General features: G+C 43.6%; 1 protein-coding gene across 1 annotated transcript in view; it reads left to right on the plus strand.

Annotated features, from left to right (window-relative positions):
* Positions 1-1,980: 1,980 nt before the first annotated feature.
* Positions 1,981-14,269, plus strand: part of ptgir (prostaglandin I2 receptor) — a 56,757-nt gene continuing 44,468 nt past the window's right edge. Inside the window, exons 1-2 of the mRNA XM_056284007.1 lie at positions 1,981-2,121; positions 2,211-3,311. Of these exons, the coding sequence (XP_056139982.1) occupies positions 2,490-3,311 (822 nt within the window). The 5' untranslated portion in view covers positions 1,981-2,121; positions 2,211-2,489. The remainder of the gene's footprint in view (positions 2,122-2,210; positions 3,312-14,269) is intronic.

Genomic DNA, 14,269 nt, shown 5'->3' on the forward strand with positions numbered 1-14,269 from the left:
GCGGGAGAACAGGGGTGAAAGAGTCGCGAATCACGACGCCATTTTCCACAACCTTTCCAACTTTGGCCACGTCATCTAAGAAGATGACAACAGCCTTGTTCATACGCGAAGCAGACTTCACACTTTCAAACCCGACAACCTCTCCAACAGCATAGCTGGCCTCCTCCACTGAACAGCCGATACTCGGCAATATCTTAACCGCATGACGGCGTGTCAGCTTCTCCAGCTCCGCACTACTACTGACAACGGGCATAGTGCCCGGCTGCCAACCGCACCACCAAACTACACCCCAAAAAATTGACCACCTAACAACAAACTAATCACGAAAATAGATACAGAAAAGAAAGAGAAAGCATGGAAATTTTCACTCACACCGAAGCAAAAAAAACGCCGTCGCTCCGTCCACTCACTCGCACTTCCGCTCAGAGAGAGAGAGAGAGAGAGAGAGAGAGAGCGAGAGAGAGAGAGATTACAAATGACAAAACTCTCCATTACCAAGAGGAAAACATAGAGGAGTCCCCTCAGCCAGCTGGTCCTGAGGCTCAGCTCAGCCAAACTGCACGACATCAGGGCAGCCCTCGCATAACCTGGCCCAACCAAATTGTAGCTAAAGAACAAGAAAATTACATTAACCACTTGGAATATCACAAAAACTCAATGCAAACTTCAGTGCTATTTGGCTCTAAACAGACAGTACACGATGGCAGACTATCTGACCACCGTGACTGATCAGAAATTGAGAAAGACATTAACTATGTACAGTGACCACAGCTTCGCCACAGAGACAGGCCGACACAGGCAGACCTGGCTGCCTAGAGAAGGCAGGTTGTGTCATCAGCTCTGTCCACAGAGATGCAGCAACATTTCCTGCTACAATGTAACACATATGAAGACTTAAGAACAAAGTTGTTTACAAAAATTAAATGCAAATTCCAAGGTTTTGATACATTCTCTGACCACACTAAAATGCAATATCTACTTGGGGAAAATAGTGTCAGCACCATAGATGCAGAAAGATACTATGTCAGTGCATGGCACAGTCTAAGAGACAACCAAGCACAACACATGACAGCTGTACTTGATCTCACAACTCATGCTCTACCTTTTGATTTACACCTGTTTCTTTATTGTTATTGTTGTTTTGCTGATTCTTTATTGATTGGTATAATGTTGTGTCAATGTTCATTATTGGTGTTATAATGTACTGTCCAAATTGCACTTTGATGCTTTGGCAACAAAGCCCTTTGAATTGAATTGAACTGCATTAAATTGAATTGAATTGAATTGAGAGAGAGAGAGAGTTTTGTGCTGTGTTTCTTTGCTGTGCTGTATTTCTTTGCTGTAGTATGTTTGCTTTCAGTAATGTTTTCCAATTATTGTTGAGTTTTTTCAATGTTTAAACCCATGCTTTGGCAATATGTAGTGTTACGTCATGCCAATAAAGCCATTTGAATTTGAATTGAGAGAGAGCACATTTGAATTTGAGAGAGAGAGAGAGAGAGAGAGAGAGAGAGAGAGAGAGAGAGAGAGAGAGAGAGAGAGAGAGAGAGAGATTTGATTTTTCAACAATACTTTAATAAAAATTACAAAAAAAGTTACAGCAAAATAAGCAGGATAAAAACCAACATGGTCAGTAACATCAGATTCACAGAATCTAAATCATTTCAGGACACTCCCCAAGATCAGCTCGAGGGAGAGAGAGAGAGCAAGACAGACAGGCAGAGACAGAGAAATGGAGAGAGAGAGCAAGACAGGCAGACAGATCGTTAGAGATAGAGAGTGAAATAGAGAGTCAGACAGAGATCGTTAGAGATAGACAGGCAGAGAGAGAGAGTGAGCGAGAGAGAGAGAGAGAGAGAGAGAGAGAGAGAGAGAGAGAGAGAGAGAGAGAGAGAGAGAGAGAGAGAGAGAGGAAGGAGGGGAGGGTACGTGGGTCCGGTGGACTCCTCACATCGTCTCCTCAGCCTGTTAGTGCGCGTGTGTTTGAGTGTGCTCCGCGCCGCCTCAAGAGTCCTGCGGGACTGAAAGTTCGAGTGAAGTTGGTCCAGTCAGACCGGAAGCCGCTACCTGAGGCTGTTGTGTCGCAAAGCGTTGTCGCGTGCTGGCTACAACCCGTTAAAGGTAAGTCCCTCCGCTTTACACCGGTATGATAATACGTGTCTCGTACGATACGGACCCCACTGAGAGTTTTTTTTTTGTTTTTTTAACAGAAACCTTACCGCTCAGGGACTGTCTGCTATTGAGAAACGAGACGAGAGAAGGGAAAGTCCGCTGAATCATCATCGAAGTTAACGCAGCGGCATGGCTCTCAGTATTCATCCGTGTCTGCTCCGCTGCCAACCGATCCAGTCAAGAAGTCAGGACGGTCTCCATTTGTTGCAGGGCAATTGCAATTGCTTATTGATTCCGCACTGAGGTGGCGTGTCCTTTGCCAAGTCCAACGTGTGTACTGTACACACGCACTTAGACACGTTCACTTACAAATAACCATGTTTGTAAACACATCCTGTGACAATATCACCATTGTGGCAGTGGATGGCAAGCCAGTGACCAGTATCGTCATGTTTGTGGCTGGTGTGATAGGCAACCTTCTGGCTCTCTTCATTCTGGTAGTGCACCAGAAGGAGCAGCGTGCCAAATCTTCTGTCTTCTGTATTCTGGTGACCGGCCTGGCCCTCACTGATCTGTTGGGCACCTGCCTCCTTAGCCCACCTGTCTTTATCTGCTATGCCCGCCAACTGTCTCTGATAGGCCTGACGGGCAACCATCAGCTCTGCAACCTCTTTGCTTTAGCCATGACTTTCTTCGGCCTGGCACCCATGCTCATCCTGTGTGCCATGGCTGTGGAGCGCTGCCTTGCCATCAGCCACCCTTATTTATACTCTAAATATGTACGCCGCAGCTTTGCAAAGGTTGCCCTGCTCCTCATTTACTTGTTCACCTCTGCCTTCTGTCTACTGCCGTTCTTGGGCTTTGGGCGCCACCGGCAGTATTGTCCTGGGACCTGGTGCTTCATTGACATGAAGGCGGATGGAGAGGAGGACGATGGATGGTTGCTGGCCTTTTCCTTATTGTACTCCTCACTCATGGCATTGCTTATTATGGCAGTGTTCATTTGCAATGGATCAGTGATTGTCAGCCTGTGCCAGATGCACCGAAGCCAGGTCATGCGACGCGGCTCACTCGGGTCAACAGGGAGGAAGAGAAAGATGAGCCTGGCCTGGTTCGGACAAGGGGAAGAGGAGATGGACCACCTGGTGCTACTGGCACTTATGACTGTCATCTTTGTCATTTGCTCCCTGCCACTCACTGTAAGTTCACATTTTATCTTTCTTTTAAAAGACAGAGAGACAGACAGACAGACAGACAGACAGACAGACAGACAGACAGACAGACAGACAAACAGAGTTAGCATAAGAAAGAAGAGAAAGTGTGTGACTGACTGTTCGAGAGAAAGAGTGAGAGCATAAAAGGAAGCCAAAATACGGCTCCCCATGATGGCTTTGTCAGTTTTATGATTCTTCATCAGTTTCCCACTCAGAGCTTGCACCCGATTCCTCTATAAGGATATCTTAGAGTTGTGTTTTCCAAGAGAATTTTGTAGGTTTCACATTGGCAAAGGAGGGAAGATCTGATAAACTAGGCTTTGTGTGTGAAGATGGAAAAATAATCAGTCTCCTTTGGAATCATATCAAAACAAATTAAGGCAAAAGCTGTTTTGGAAAGCGATACTGAACAGCGATTTCAGTGTACCCAACCATATTATTGCGTGTTCATGCATAGTGGGCTGACTGGAATGTTGGTGAATTAAAAGATTACCGTATTTTTGACACAAGCATTGCTCATACACAATGACAAAAGAGGAACCAGAAAATGTGTCTAGATGGGGTAAAGTTCACACAAAGATAAAATCCAGCAGGGAACAGATTAAATTTCTAGGATCAACAGAACAAAGTTTATAACATAATTCTCTTTAGGGAGGGGTTATCCCTATGTTACATGATCTCTATTTGCCGAGCATGACAAGCGGACATTGCGACCGTTGATGTTCTTTTGCGGTGAATGAGCGTGCCATGTGAGTGTCTAGCTGACAGTTGGGTTTTGCTCCAGTGGCAGCAGCACTAATTAAAAGGTGCGCATAAGCTTGCCCAGTTCTGCCATGTGTGTATGCATGCCTTTATGTGTGTGTTTGTCTTCTCTTTTCTGCTCAACCTTGCTCCCTATATGCGTTCAACTTGCCAACCCTGGAGGACTGGTCTGGCCCTACCCATCTCAGAGAGGCGGTGGTTGGGGTGGGGGTGGGGGTGGGGGGGGGCCTAAATGGCTGTCGTCTATTCTGTATATGCCCATCAAAATGAGCCAGAGAGTGGTCCATATTTGATATATTGGAACAAGTCCAGAAAAAAAGGGGAATGATGAAGATGACTGTCCCCTGTGGTGGATGCCATTTGCTGGAGTCATTGCTGCATGCATATCATTCCAGCATATATTTTGACAATAGATGCTGAAGGCAGTTATGTAATCGTATCTCTGCACCACACCGAATAACACTTGTGTTTCAGCCGTGGCCTGGCAACTACTTTTACTGAGAAATTTACAGGAAATAACTTCAAATTCAAAAGTTTACCTTTCACACTTGTCTCTCACCAACCACTGTGTGTATGTAAAGTTGTTACCATCAGGCAGACCACTGACTATGACTAATCTATGTGCTGTAGTTTCTGCCATTCTGCTACATGTTTGCTGATGCTCCCTGTAAATAGGCCTTCAGGAAGCTGTCCGCAGGAGCTCCCCAAATAAGAATGTCCTTTAAGAACATCTTAAACCACAGTGGTTGAACATGGCTATTGAGTCATTGGTAGTTGAACAAGGAAACTAAACTGCCGAGTTAACAGTTTCTTTGTGAGACAGGATGTTGTATTGTTGTAAAGCTCCCTGATGCAAATTTGTAATTTGTGATATTGGGCTATACAAATAAAATTGACTTGATTTTGAGGACAGATGTTGAGAAATAAGAAATGTAATCAAATCATTCCCTGCATTTATTTATTTTTTTACTTCCGACATGGAATTTTTTTCCAAGTTCAAGTTCTTTATTTGTCACATGCACAGAAATACAGAGTAAAACATGCACTGAAATGAAAGGGGGTACTCAGTCTGTCACTGTGTGAAAAAAGACATAGGCCTAGTATATAGAGATAAAAGACAAAAGATCAGTGTATTCTTAAGCCAAAATAAAACAATAAATAAAAAATAAAAACCTAGCTGTCTCAAGTATGTGAAAGGTCGTATATGTTGAGAGTTCTTATGGCCTATGGATAGAAACTTCATATCTCAGATAAGAAATCATTTTTTTCATGCTTTGGCTTGTTGACTTCTATCATTTTTGTTTGATTGCTGTGTAGTAGTTTTTCCATCTCCCGTTTATTGTTCCTGCTTGAATAATTCAAGTCCCATTAGATTTGTGCTATGCTTCAGCAGGTGCATTTGTAGAACACACGCACACGCGCGCGCACACACACACACACACACAACTCTTCAAAAGAGTTGAATTGAATGAGAAAAGCGGTAATGAGTAAGACAGCTTAGCAAATTGTTTTCTCTGGCAGTTTTGGCTCCTTCCCACCACCATTAACCCCAGCTGTTTAACCTGAAACCCGGGGCCTGCACCACAAAAGATGGCTCGGACAAGAGTTAGTTTTTCGGGCCTCCGGGTAGCGTAGTGGTCTCTTCCGTTGCCTGCCAACATGGGGATCGCTGGTTTGAGTCCCCGCTTGGCCGGGCATCCCTGCGGTGCGGACACAATTGGCCGTGTTTGCTGGGATGCCCGACCAAGCTGGCAAATTAGTGTGCCCACCCGGGTGAACACGCTAAGTTGCGCGATGACGTACGCCATTGTCCGCGCGTCATAAAATCGCGCCGGCAACTGAGGAACAAATGTATTGTTTGTGGGAATTGTTTGTGGTATGTCAAGAAGCGCTCGAGCACCGTTCAGTCTGCGTCGAGTTTGTATTTTTTGAAAGAGAGACTGAAGTACAAGATATAAAAAAAGTAACGTTAACCACCGTCTCGCTGGCTCCGACGCTGCTTTCTACTGTTTACTTCCCTGTTTTCCGGCGCGTTCGTGACACGTCATGACGTAAAGATGACGCAACAGAAAAAAAAAAAAAACAAACTCGTCTGCTGACAGTCAGACCCGGGTCTGTTGGCACTGTGAAATGAGTCATTTGCCTATTTTTAGCGGGTTTACCCGGGTTTGAAAACCCTGCATATACCCGCTAATTTTGGTGTATATAGGGTATTTACTTTCACACTGGCCAAAAAACCCGCTCATGGTCTGGCTGGTCCTGCGACTTGTAAGTTTGTCGGACGAATACGCTGCATTTCAACTAAGGCCACCAGATAGCACTGTTTAATATTGTGACTCATTTGAAAACACTGTACCACCACATAGATAGGATTTATACACCGAAGCGACTTTATATGTTTGGTTTTTTGGTTTTTTTTTAACTCGTAACTTTTTTTTTCCTCGGTGGAACTTATACTCCGTTGCGACCTGTAGTTTTGGAAATACGATAAGTACAAATACTGTGCTAAATTACCCTGCTTACACATGGACAAACAAGGATGTGCACACATGCAGACTGTCCACCGTGTGCTCCCAGTTCATCTTTATTTAATCCAAACAATGTCATGAAACTATACACCTTGCAGAGTAACACTAGCAAGCCATAAAGAATAGGCTCCCTATTGGCAGTTAGTTTTAATTGGCAGTGTAGCATATACTGAGGACAGTTCCCTGGAATGATTGGATGTGATAGAAATAGAAAACATGCATGAACTGGGTGCTGGTAGAGTGGGTTTCTCTCTCTCTCTCTCTCTCTCTCTCTCTCTCTCTCTCTCTCTCTCTCTCTCTCTCTCTCTCTCTCTCTCTCCCCCTCTCTGAAAAAAGCAGTGAAGATAAAAATATGTAGAGGGAACATAGAAAACAGTTGTGTGATAAAATATGATAAATGGCTGGAGGTCCCATTCTTTTACAGGCATGTCTGTGACTAGTATTTATACGAATCATGTTGGCTTAGCGGCTTTTTGACAAGTCATTGTTGTTAACTACCATGAAGAAGTGAGAAACACAAATGAGCAAACAGTAATATTTGCTCTGTGAGTTTTTGGGGTGTGACCAGCCATCCAGCAAAAAAAAAAAAAAGCCGCTTTTTTCTCAGGTGGTGAAATTTGGCATTATGTGGTACCGCAGGTCAGTGCAGTAGCTTTAGTATGTGTGGGAAAGTGAGAAGTAATGCCTTTAATTTAGGGAACAGCACCATAAACTCGTCTAGTTTAGAAAGTTCATTTTGTTACAGCTGCAGTTGTAATTTACTATAGTGATCTATTGCCTGCTTATCCATGTGCCATTTTGTCCTGTTCACAGTCACCTGGATCCAACAATCTTCCCAGGCTTGTCAGTTATGCACTGTAAACAGCCCTGACCTTGCAGTGATGTGTCAGCTTTCTATTGCTTTAAGTTTTAATATGGTCACATCAAGCGTTATTACCACAGACAGCTAAGAAAGATAGTGCCATTAAGCAATAGACCATGATGCTACAAATGCTCTCATATGTCAGTGTAGCTGTTCTGCAGGAGAAAGTTTGATTTACCTAATGTGGTGTCAAAGATGAAGTCCTGTTCAATTTGACCCAGGACTATGGGCACATTTATTTATCGTCATGTGTATCCATATGGATATTAGCTGTTTGGCAGTGGAACACCTTTAGTGTTTAAATTGATTTTGTTGTGATAGATGGAAGCGAAAAAGCAGACCGAGTCGGGGAGATGCAGGAATGATAGCTCAGACAAAACTTCATCCTCTGTTTATCCAGGCACTTAATTGCGCCACTATTTCCTTGCACAAGGTCTTACAAAAATGTAGGATACAGAGCACACTTTGGTGTTTTGCTTTTCTTTTGTTTTTGTTTAAAGAAGTTAACATGCAGCAACAGTGATCCTCTCACCACCTCTCAGACAGGGCCCAGAAACTCAGCACTCAGTGCAATACACATTTTCATAGCTTTACATCATGCCCTGGTCTTTATAACAAGACCACATGCAGATGGATGAGTCTGTAGGAGTCGGTTACAGAAAAAAAATCTCTTATTGGTAGGTATAGCAATAAAAGATGCTTTTTACTTGGCTTTGTGACTGCAGAGAGTCAGCAAAGCTCTATGACCGTGTTGTACATAAAAGTTGCTGTTGCATCCATTTTAGTGCTGCTTCTAAGCTTATGTTTATATTTGTATTTAGCTCTTTATACATGCTCAGTCATCCAGGTAGTGAAATCACAGGAAGTTGAACCAGTTCATCTGGACACAACGTTTACTGAGAGAAACGTTGAGAGAGACTGAAGAGGTCACTTAGATGAGTGATGAAATGTTTCTCTCAATAAACGTTGTGTCCACATGAACTGATTCAACTTTCTGTGGTTTATTGTCCTGTGTCTTGACAGGGGTAGGTTTGCTTTCTTGTAAAGAAGTCTACCCCACCCTGTCCTCTCAACCCCTCTGCTGTCATCTACAGTTTACATATGGTCAGCACGTCTTCTTTATTCATCAGGTAGAGACTGATAGTCTGCCTGTGGCGACAGCCCACCACCCATCTTAATGTTGTTCCCTAGGGTGCCACAGAAACCTGCCTGTTGTGCTGTGAGTTAATACACAAATCAATCAATAAAGTGCTGCTCTTGCTGTGTGCAGCACACAGCTACTCCAGATTTCCTTATCCAAAACCTGTATCAGTGTAAACAAACAAGAATAATCTCATCTTTGTCGCATGGATTATGAACAGTATTAGCTCAAACCAGTGCTGTCAAGTATATCCAAGGTCACCACCATAATTTGTGTGGAAATATTCTGTACTTTTGTTTCGTGTATAACCAATGTAGTTATTGTCTTTAAATACTGCTGTGCCATACTCAGCAGGCTGATGTTAACACTCGCTGGTAAAATCAATTGTCTGGCAGTGATGGTTGTATTGCTGCAATAAAAATGAGCACACCTTTGGCTATATTTATCTTCCCATACATTATACAGCTGCTGACAGCTGCTGTTGAGAGTGAATGCACATTTGCTGATTAGAGAGGAAGCTATATTTAAGATTGATGGTATGGGAAATTTGAAGAGGTCTGTGTTATCTGGCTGTCTCTCTTTAACTTCAGCCTGCTTGATGATTGCATTAATGGAGATGGTGCAGAATAATGTCTTCATAAACAAGGTCAAAACCTAGTATATGGCGGGACTCTTTATGGTCACTGTTTGAAATTGAGGCCTATTTGTTATGGGGACAGTCAGTGGTAGTGTCTATAATGTGAATTCTTGGATATAAAATGTTAATCTGCAATTTTCTGTAGTGGTCCCAGTAATAGTTGTTGTTAAAGTGTATTGAAGTAGCATGAAATGAAAAAGTGAAAATTTCCTGCAAAATATCCACTCACGAGCAAGTCTGGCATGATGATGCCTTCGCCTAGCTACAATCGCTGCTGCCATGATAACTGGAAAGTCTGCATGTGGCCATTAGAGCTGGTGTTTGTGAATTCATAGATACCCTGTGACGTCACTGTGATTTGGCGCCGCCATTTTTGTGTCCGGGTCACAGCTGCACAACCACCACTGCCTGAGTAGACTAGGTTTGGTTGTAGAGTCTCTAGACACAAAAAAAGTTCATACAATATGCCCAGGATATGTTGTGCTGTTGGCTGTAACAACAGTCGTCAGAGAAACCCCTGGACTACAATTTTATCCTTTCCTTTTTAAAAAAAAAACTATTTCTAGTTTTTCCCCTTATTCCACCCGATTAACCCAATGGCATATGGCCGGGACGCTTGTCGAATAACTCCCCTGGCTCACGTTTCCACAGGAAGGAGATAGTCGTAACACCAGTTTCCTTCAAACTCGTGTCGGCTGCTCTCGCTATTTTACACGCTGAAGCCTTGCATGGATTGCATTACCTTCAGGCCGCGAAGGAGACGTAGGGAGAACGCTTTCGGTTGCTTGACTGCAGGCGCCCGGATAGGCCAGAGGGGTCGCTAGAGAACGACAAGTCCCCGAACACTACACCGATCTACAACCCCTATCCCTCGTGTAAGGGTGGCCCAATGAATGCCTTACGCCGTGGACGCTAGGGCCGTGACCGGTTACGGCGAGTCTGGGATACGAACCTCCCAGCCACATGACGAGCGGATTGCAAGAACGGCGGTTTATTCCGCTCGGCCATCAGAATGGCCAATTTTTTCAATCCCAAAGGAGCTAGATCGGCGGAATGGCTGGCTTCAATCAGAAGGGACCACTGGCAGCCAACTTCTAGCTCCTGATTGTGCAGTCAACGCTGTCAGCGGTAAGTTACGTTTGCCTTTAACTTAGCTAATTATTATTTTTATGTTTTAGCTCCCTTTGCCAGGAAAACGCTTACAGCCGTATCATAACCTGTCAGGATTTCTGAATGCTAGTCCAAGACCGACTCCCTCAATTTACCTGTATATATTTTTTGTCTATTTATTTCGTATGTCTAAGACAAGTGTTGCCAGAATATTTAATAGTACATTAGATATCACGTATGTTAGAATGTCACCACTTATATTTTGGCCATCAAAAGAACATATTCAGGTTTGTCTCCCCATCTGTTTAAGGGATAACTATAGAGGGTATGCGTGTGACGTCACAGATGCGGAACTCAGTGGTAACGCGGCACTGATGCTGCCTTCGATTATAACTTGTAGGTCGGAAATTCCTAGATTTTTTTAAATCAAGACTTCAAATATACAAACACATCAAACAAAGCCAGTATACTCTAAAACAACAGAGTAGGCTAGGCTAAGAACATCAAACGCGTCAAAGACAATGAGAACAAAACAAGGAAACAGAAAAGGAAAATTAAAAAGATAAAATTGTGGTGGACACGTATTGGGGACAGAATTCAACCCAGGAACTAAGGGTTAAGTCATGGTTGCCCTGGCAGGTTAACGCAGGGTTAAGTTATGGTTGTCTAGCCAGTTTTCTGGTTATTCTTGCCACCTCCGCTCAGTCGAGCTGTGGTTTGGTTGTCTCTCTGATTTACCGTGGATTAAAGAAAGTTGCCTACACGGCTAAAGTGTGAACCTACGGTCTTCTCCGTTCCTTCGGCTCTACAAAATAAAATAAAACAAGACAATGCAATATTCCAGGGGTGAAATTACATTAAATTGTTCAAATGCAAAGAATAATTTTTGGGCATTTCTGTTTTTCCTACATTTTAGAGATTCGGACAAAGTTACTAATTCGGTTTTAAAGGCTGCTAAACAGGGATGCGTTTTGCAATATTTACATATGTGTATGAAATATTTTGCCAAAATAATTACATTATTCAACAAGAATTCTATATTTCTATCCTCCATAAACATTCCAAATTTGACACTTACTAGTAGAAATGTTGGTAAAGCACCAATGCTCGACTTCATCCATACATACAAATTATACCAAAACTTATAAGTAATGTTACAGTGGAAAAATATATGATCCGTTGTTTCTATGTCTGTCTTGCAGAATTGGCAGAAATTACAATCTACATTAAAAATTTATCTTATAAATTCACTGGAGGGGTAAATATCATTAATTATCTTGAAGTGAACCTATTTGGCTTTGGGGGGATAGGGAATGAAATGTATCTTTTTCTAATGGGCATTCAAATTTGAGTTCATGTCGAAAATATAATTCCTTCTTAAAGGGTTAGGATAACATATCTTCAACAGAGAGTTTCTGATAAAGAGATTATTGCAGGTTCTGTCGACAAATTTTAAGTTGTCAATTATTAAGGGGCCTAGTGTGGGGCTGACGGAGGAGTAAATAAGACACCGTGAGACCATCATCTTGAGTTGTATAGGGATCGCACCTATTACCATGTCATAGACATTTACAGAGGAGGATAAACTATATTTCAAACACTACTACTACTACTACTACTACTACTACTACTACTTTCGGCTGCTCCCGTTAGGGGTCGCCACAGCGGATCATCCGTTTCCATTTCTTCCTGTCTTCTGCGTCTTCCTCTGTCACACCAGCTACCTGCATGTCTTCCCTCACCACATCCATAAACCTCCTCTTTGGCCTTCCTCTTCTCCTCTTCCCTGGCAGCTCCATATTCAGCATCCTTCTCCCAATATACTCAGCATCTCTCCTCCACACATGTCCAAGCCATCTCAATCTTGCCTCTCTTGCTTTGTCTCCAAACTGTCCAACCTGAGCGGTCCCTCTAATATAATCGTTCCTAATCCTGTCCTTCTTCGTTACTCCCAGTGAAAATCTTAGCATCTTCAACTCTGCCACCTCCAGCTCCGCCTCCTGTCTTTTCGTCAGTGCCACTGTCTCCAAACCATATAACATAGCTGGTCTCACAACCCTCTTGTAAACTTTCCCTTTAACTCTTGCTGGTACCCTTCTGTCGCAAATCACTCCTGACACACTTCTCCACCCACTCCAACCTGCCTGCACTTTGGACAGTTGACCCCAAGTATTTAAACTCAAATGCCTTTGTCACCTCCACTCCTTGCATCCTGACCATTCCACTGTCCTCTCTCTCATTCACGCATAGGTATTCTGTCTTGCTCCTACTGACTTTCATTCCTCTTCTCTCCAGTGGATACCTCCACCTCTCCAGGCTCTCCTCAACCTGCACCCTACTCTCACTACAGATCACAATGTCATCCGCGAACATCATCGTCCATGGAGACTCCTGTCTGATCTTGTCCGTCAACCTGTCCATCACCATTGCAAACAAGAAAGGGCTCAGAGCTGATCCTTGATGTAATCCCACCTCCACCTTGAACCCATCTGTCATTCCAACCGCACACCTCACCACTGTCACACTGCCCTCATACGTATCCTGCACCACTCCTACATACTTCTCTGCAACTCCTGACTTCCTCATACAATACCACAACTCCTCTCTCGGCACTCTGTCATAAGCTTTCTCTAAATCTACAAAGACACAATGCAACTTTTTCTGGCCTTCTCTATACTTCTCAATCAACATTCTCAAAGCAAACATCGCATCTGTGGTGCTCTTTCGTGGCATGAAACCATACTGCTGCTCGCTGATCGTCACCTCTCCTCTTAACCTAGCTTCTATTACTCTTTCCCAAATCTTCATGCTGTGGCTGATCAACTTTATACCTCTGTAGTTGTTACAGTTCTGCACATCGCCCTTGTTCTTGAAAATCGGTACCAGTATGCTTCTTCTCCACTCCTCAGGCATCCTCTCACTTTCCAGGATTGTGTTAAACAATCTAGTTAAAAACTCCACTGCCATCTCTCCTAAACATCTCCATGCCTCCACAGGTATGTCATCAGGACCAACTGCCTTTCCACTCTTCATCCTCTTCATAGCTGCCCTCACTTCCTCCTTGCTAATCCGCTGAACTTCCTGATTCACTATCCCTACATCATCCAACCTTCTCTCTCTCTCATTTTCTTCATTCATCAGCCCCTCAAAGTATTCCTTCCACCTTCTTAGCACACTCTCCTCGCTTGTCAGCACATTTCCATCTCTATCCTTGATCGCCCTAACTTGCTGCACATCCTTTGCAGCTTGGTCCCTCTGTCTAGCCAATCGGTACAAGTCCTTTTCTCCTTCCTTAGTGTCTAATCTGTCATACAACTCACCATACGCCTTTTCCTTTGCCTTTGCCACCTCTCTCTTTGCTTTACGCTGCATCTCCTTGTACTCCTGTCTACTTTCTTCATCTTTCTGACTATCCCACTTCTTCTTTGCCAACCTTTTCCTCTGTATAATTTGCTGTACTTCCTCATTCCACCACCGAGTCTCCTTGTCTTTCTTCCTCTGTCCTGATGACACACCAAGTACCTTCCTAGCTGTCTCCCTTACTATTTCTGCAGTGGTTGTCCAGCCATCTGGCAACTCTTCATTACCACCCAGTGCCTGTCTTAACTCCTGCCTGAACTCCACACAACAGTCTCCCTTCTTCAATTTCCACCATTTGATCTTCGGCTGTGTCTTCACTCGCTTCCTCTTCTTGGTCTCCAAAGTCATCCTACAGACCACCATCCGATGCTGCCTAGCTACGTTCTCCCCTGTCACCACCTTGCAGTCTCCAATCCCTTTTAGATGGCGCCTTCTACATAAGATATAGTCCACCTGTGTGCACTTTCCTCCACTCTTGTACGTCACCCTGTGTTCCTCCCTCTTCTTGAAATATGTATTCACCACAGCCATTTCCATCCTTTT

Source organism: Lampris incognitus, chromosome 7, assembly GCF_029633865.1.
Source record: "Lampris incognitus isolate fLamInc1 chromosome 7, fLamInc1.hap2, whole genome shotgun sequence".
Lineage (NCBI taxonomy): Eukaryota > Metazoa > Chordata > Actinopteri > Lampriformes > Lampridae > Lampris > Lampris incognitus.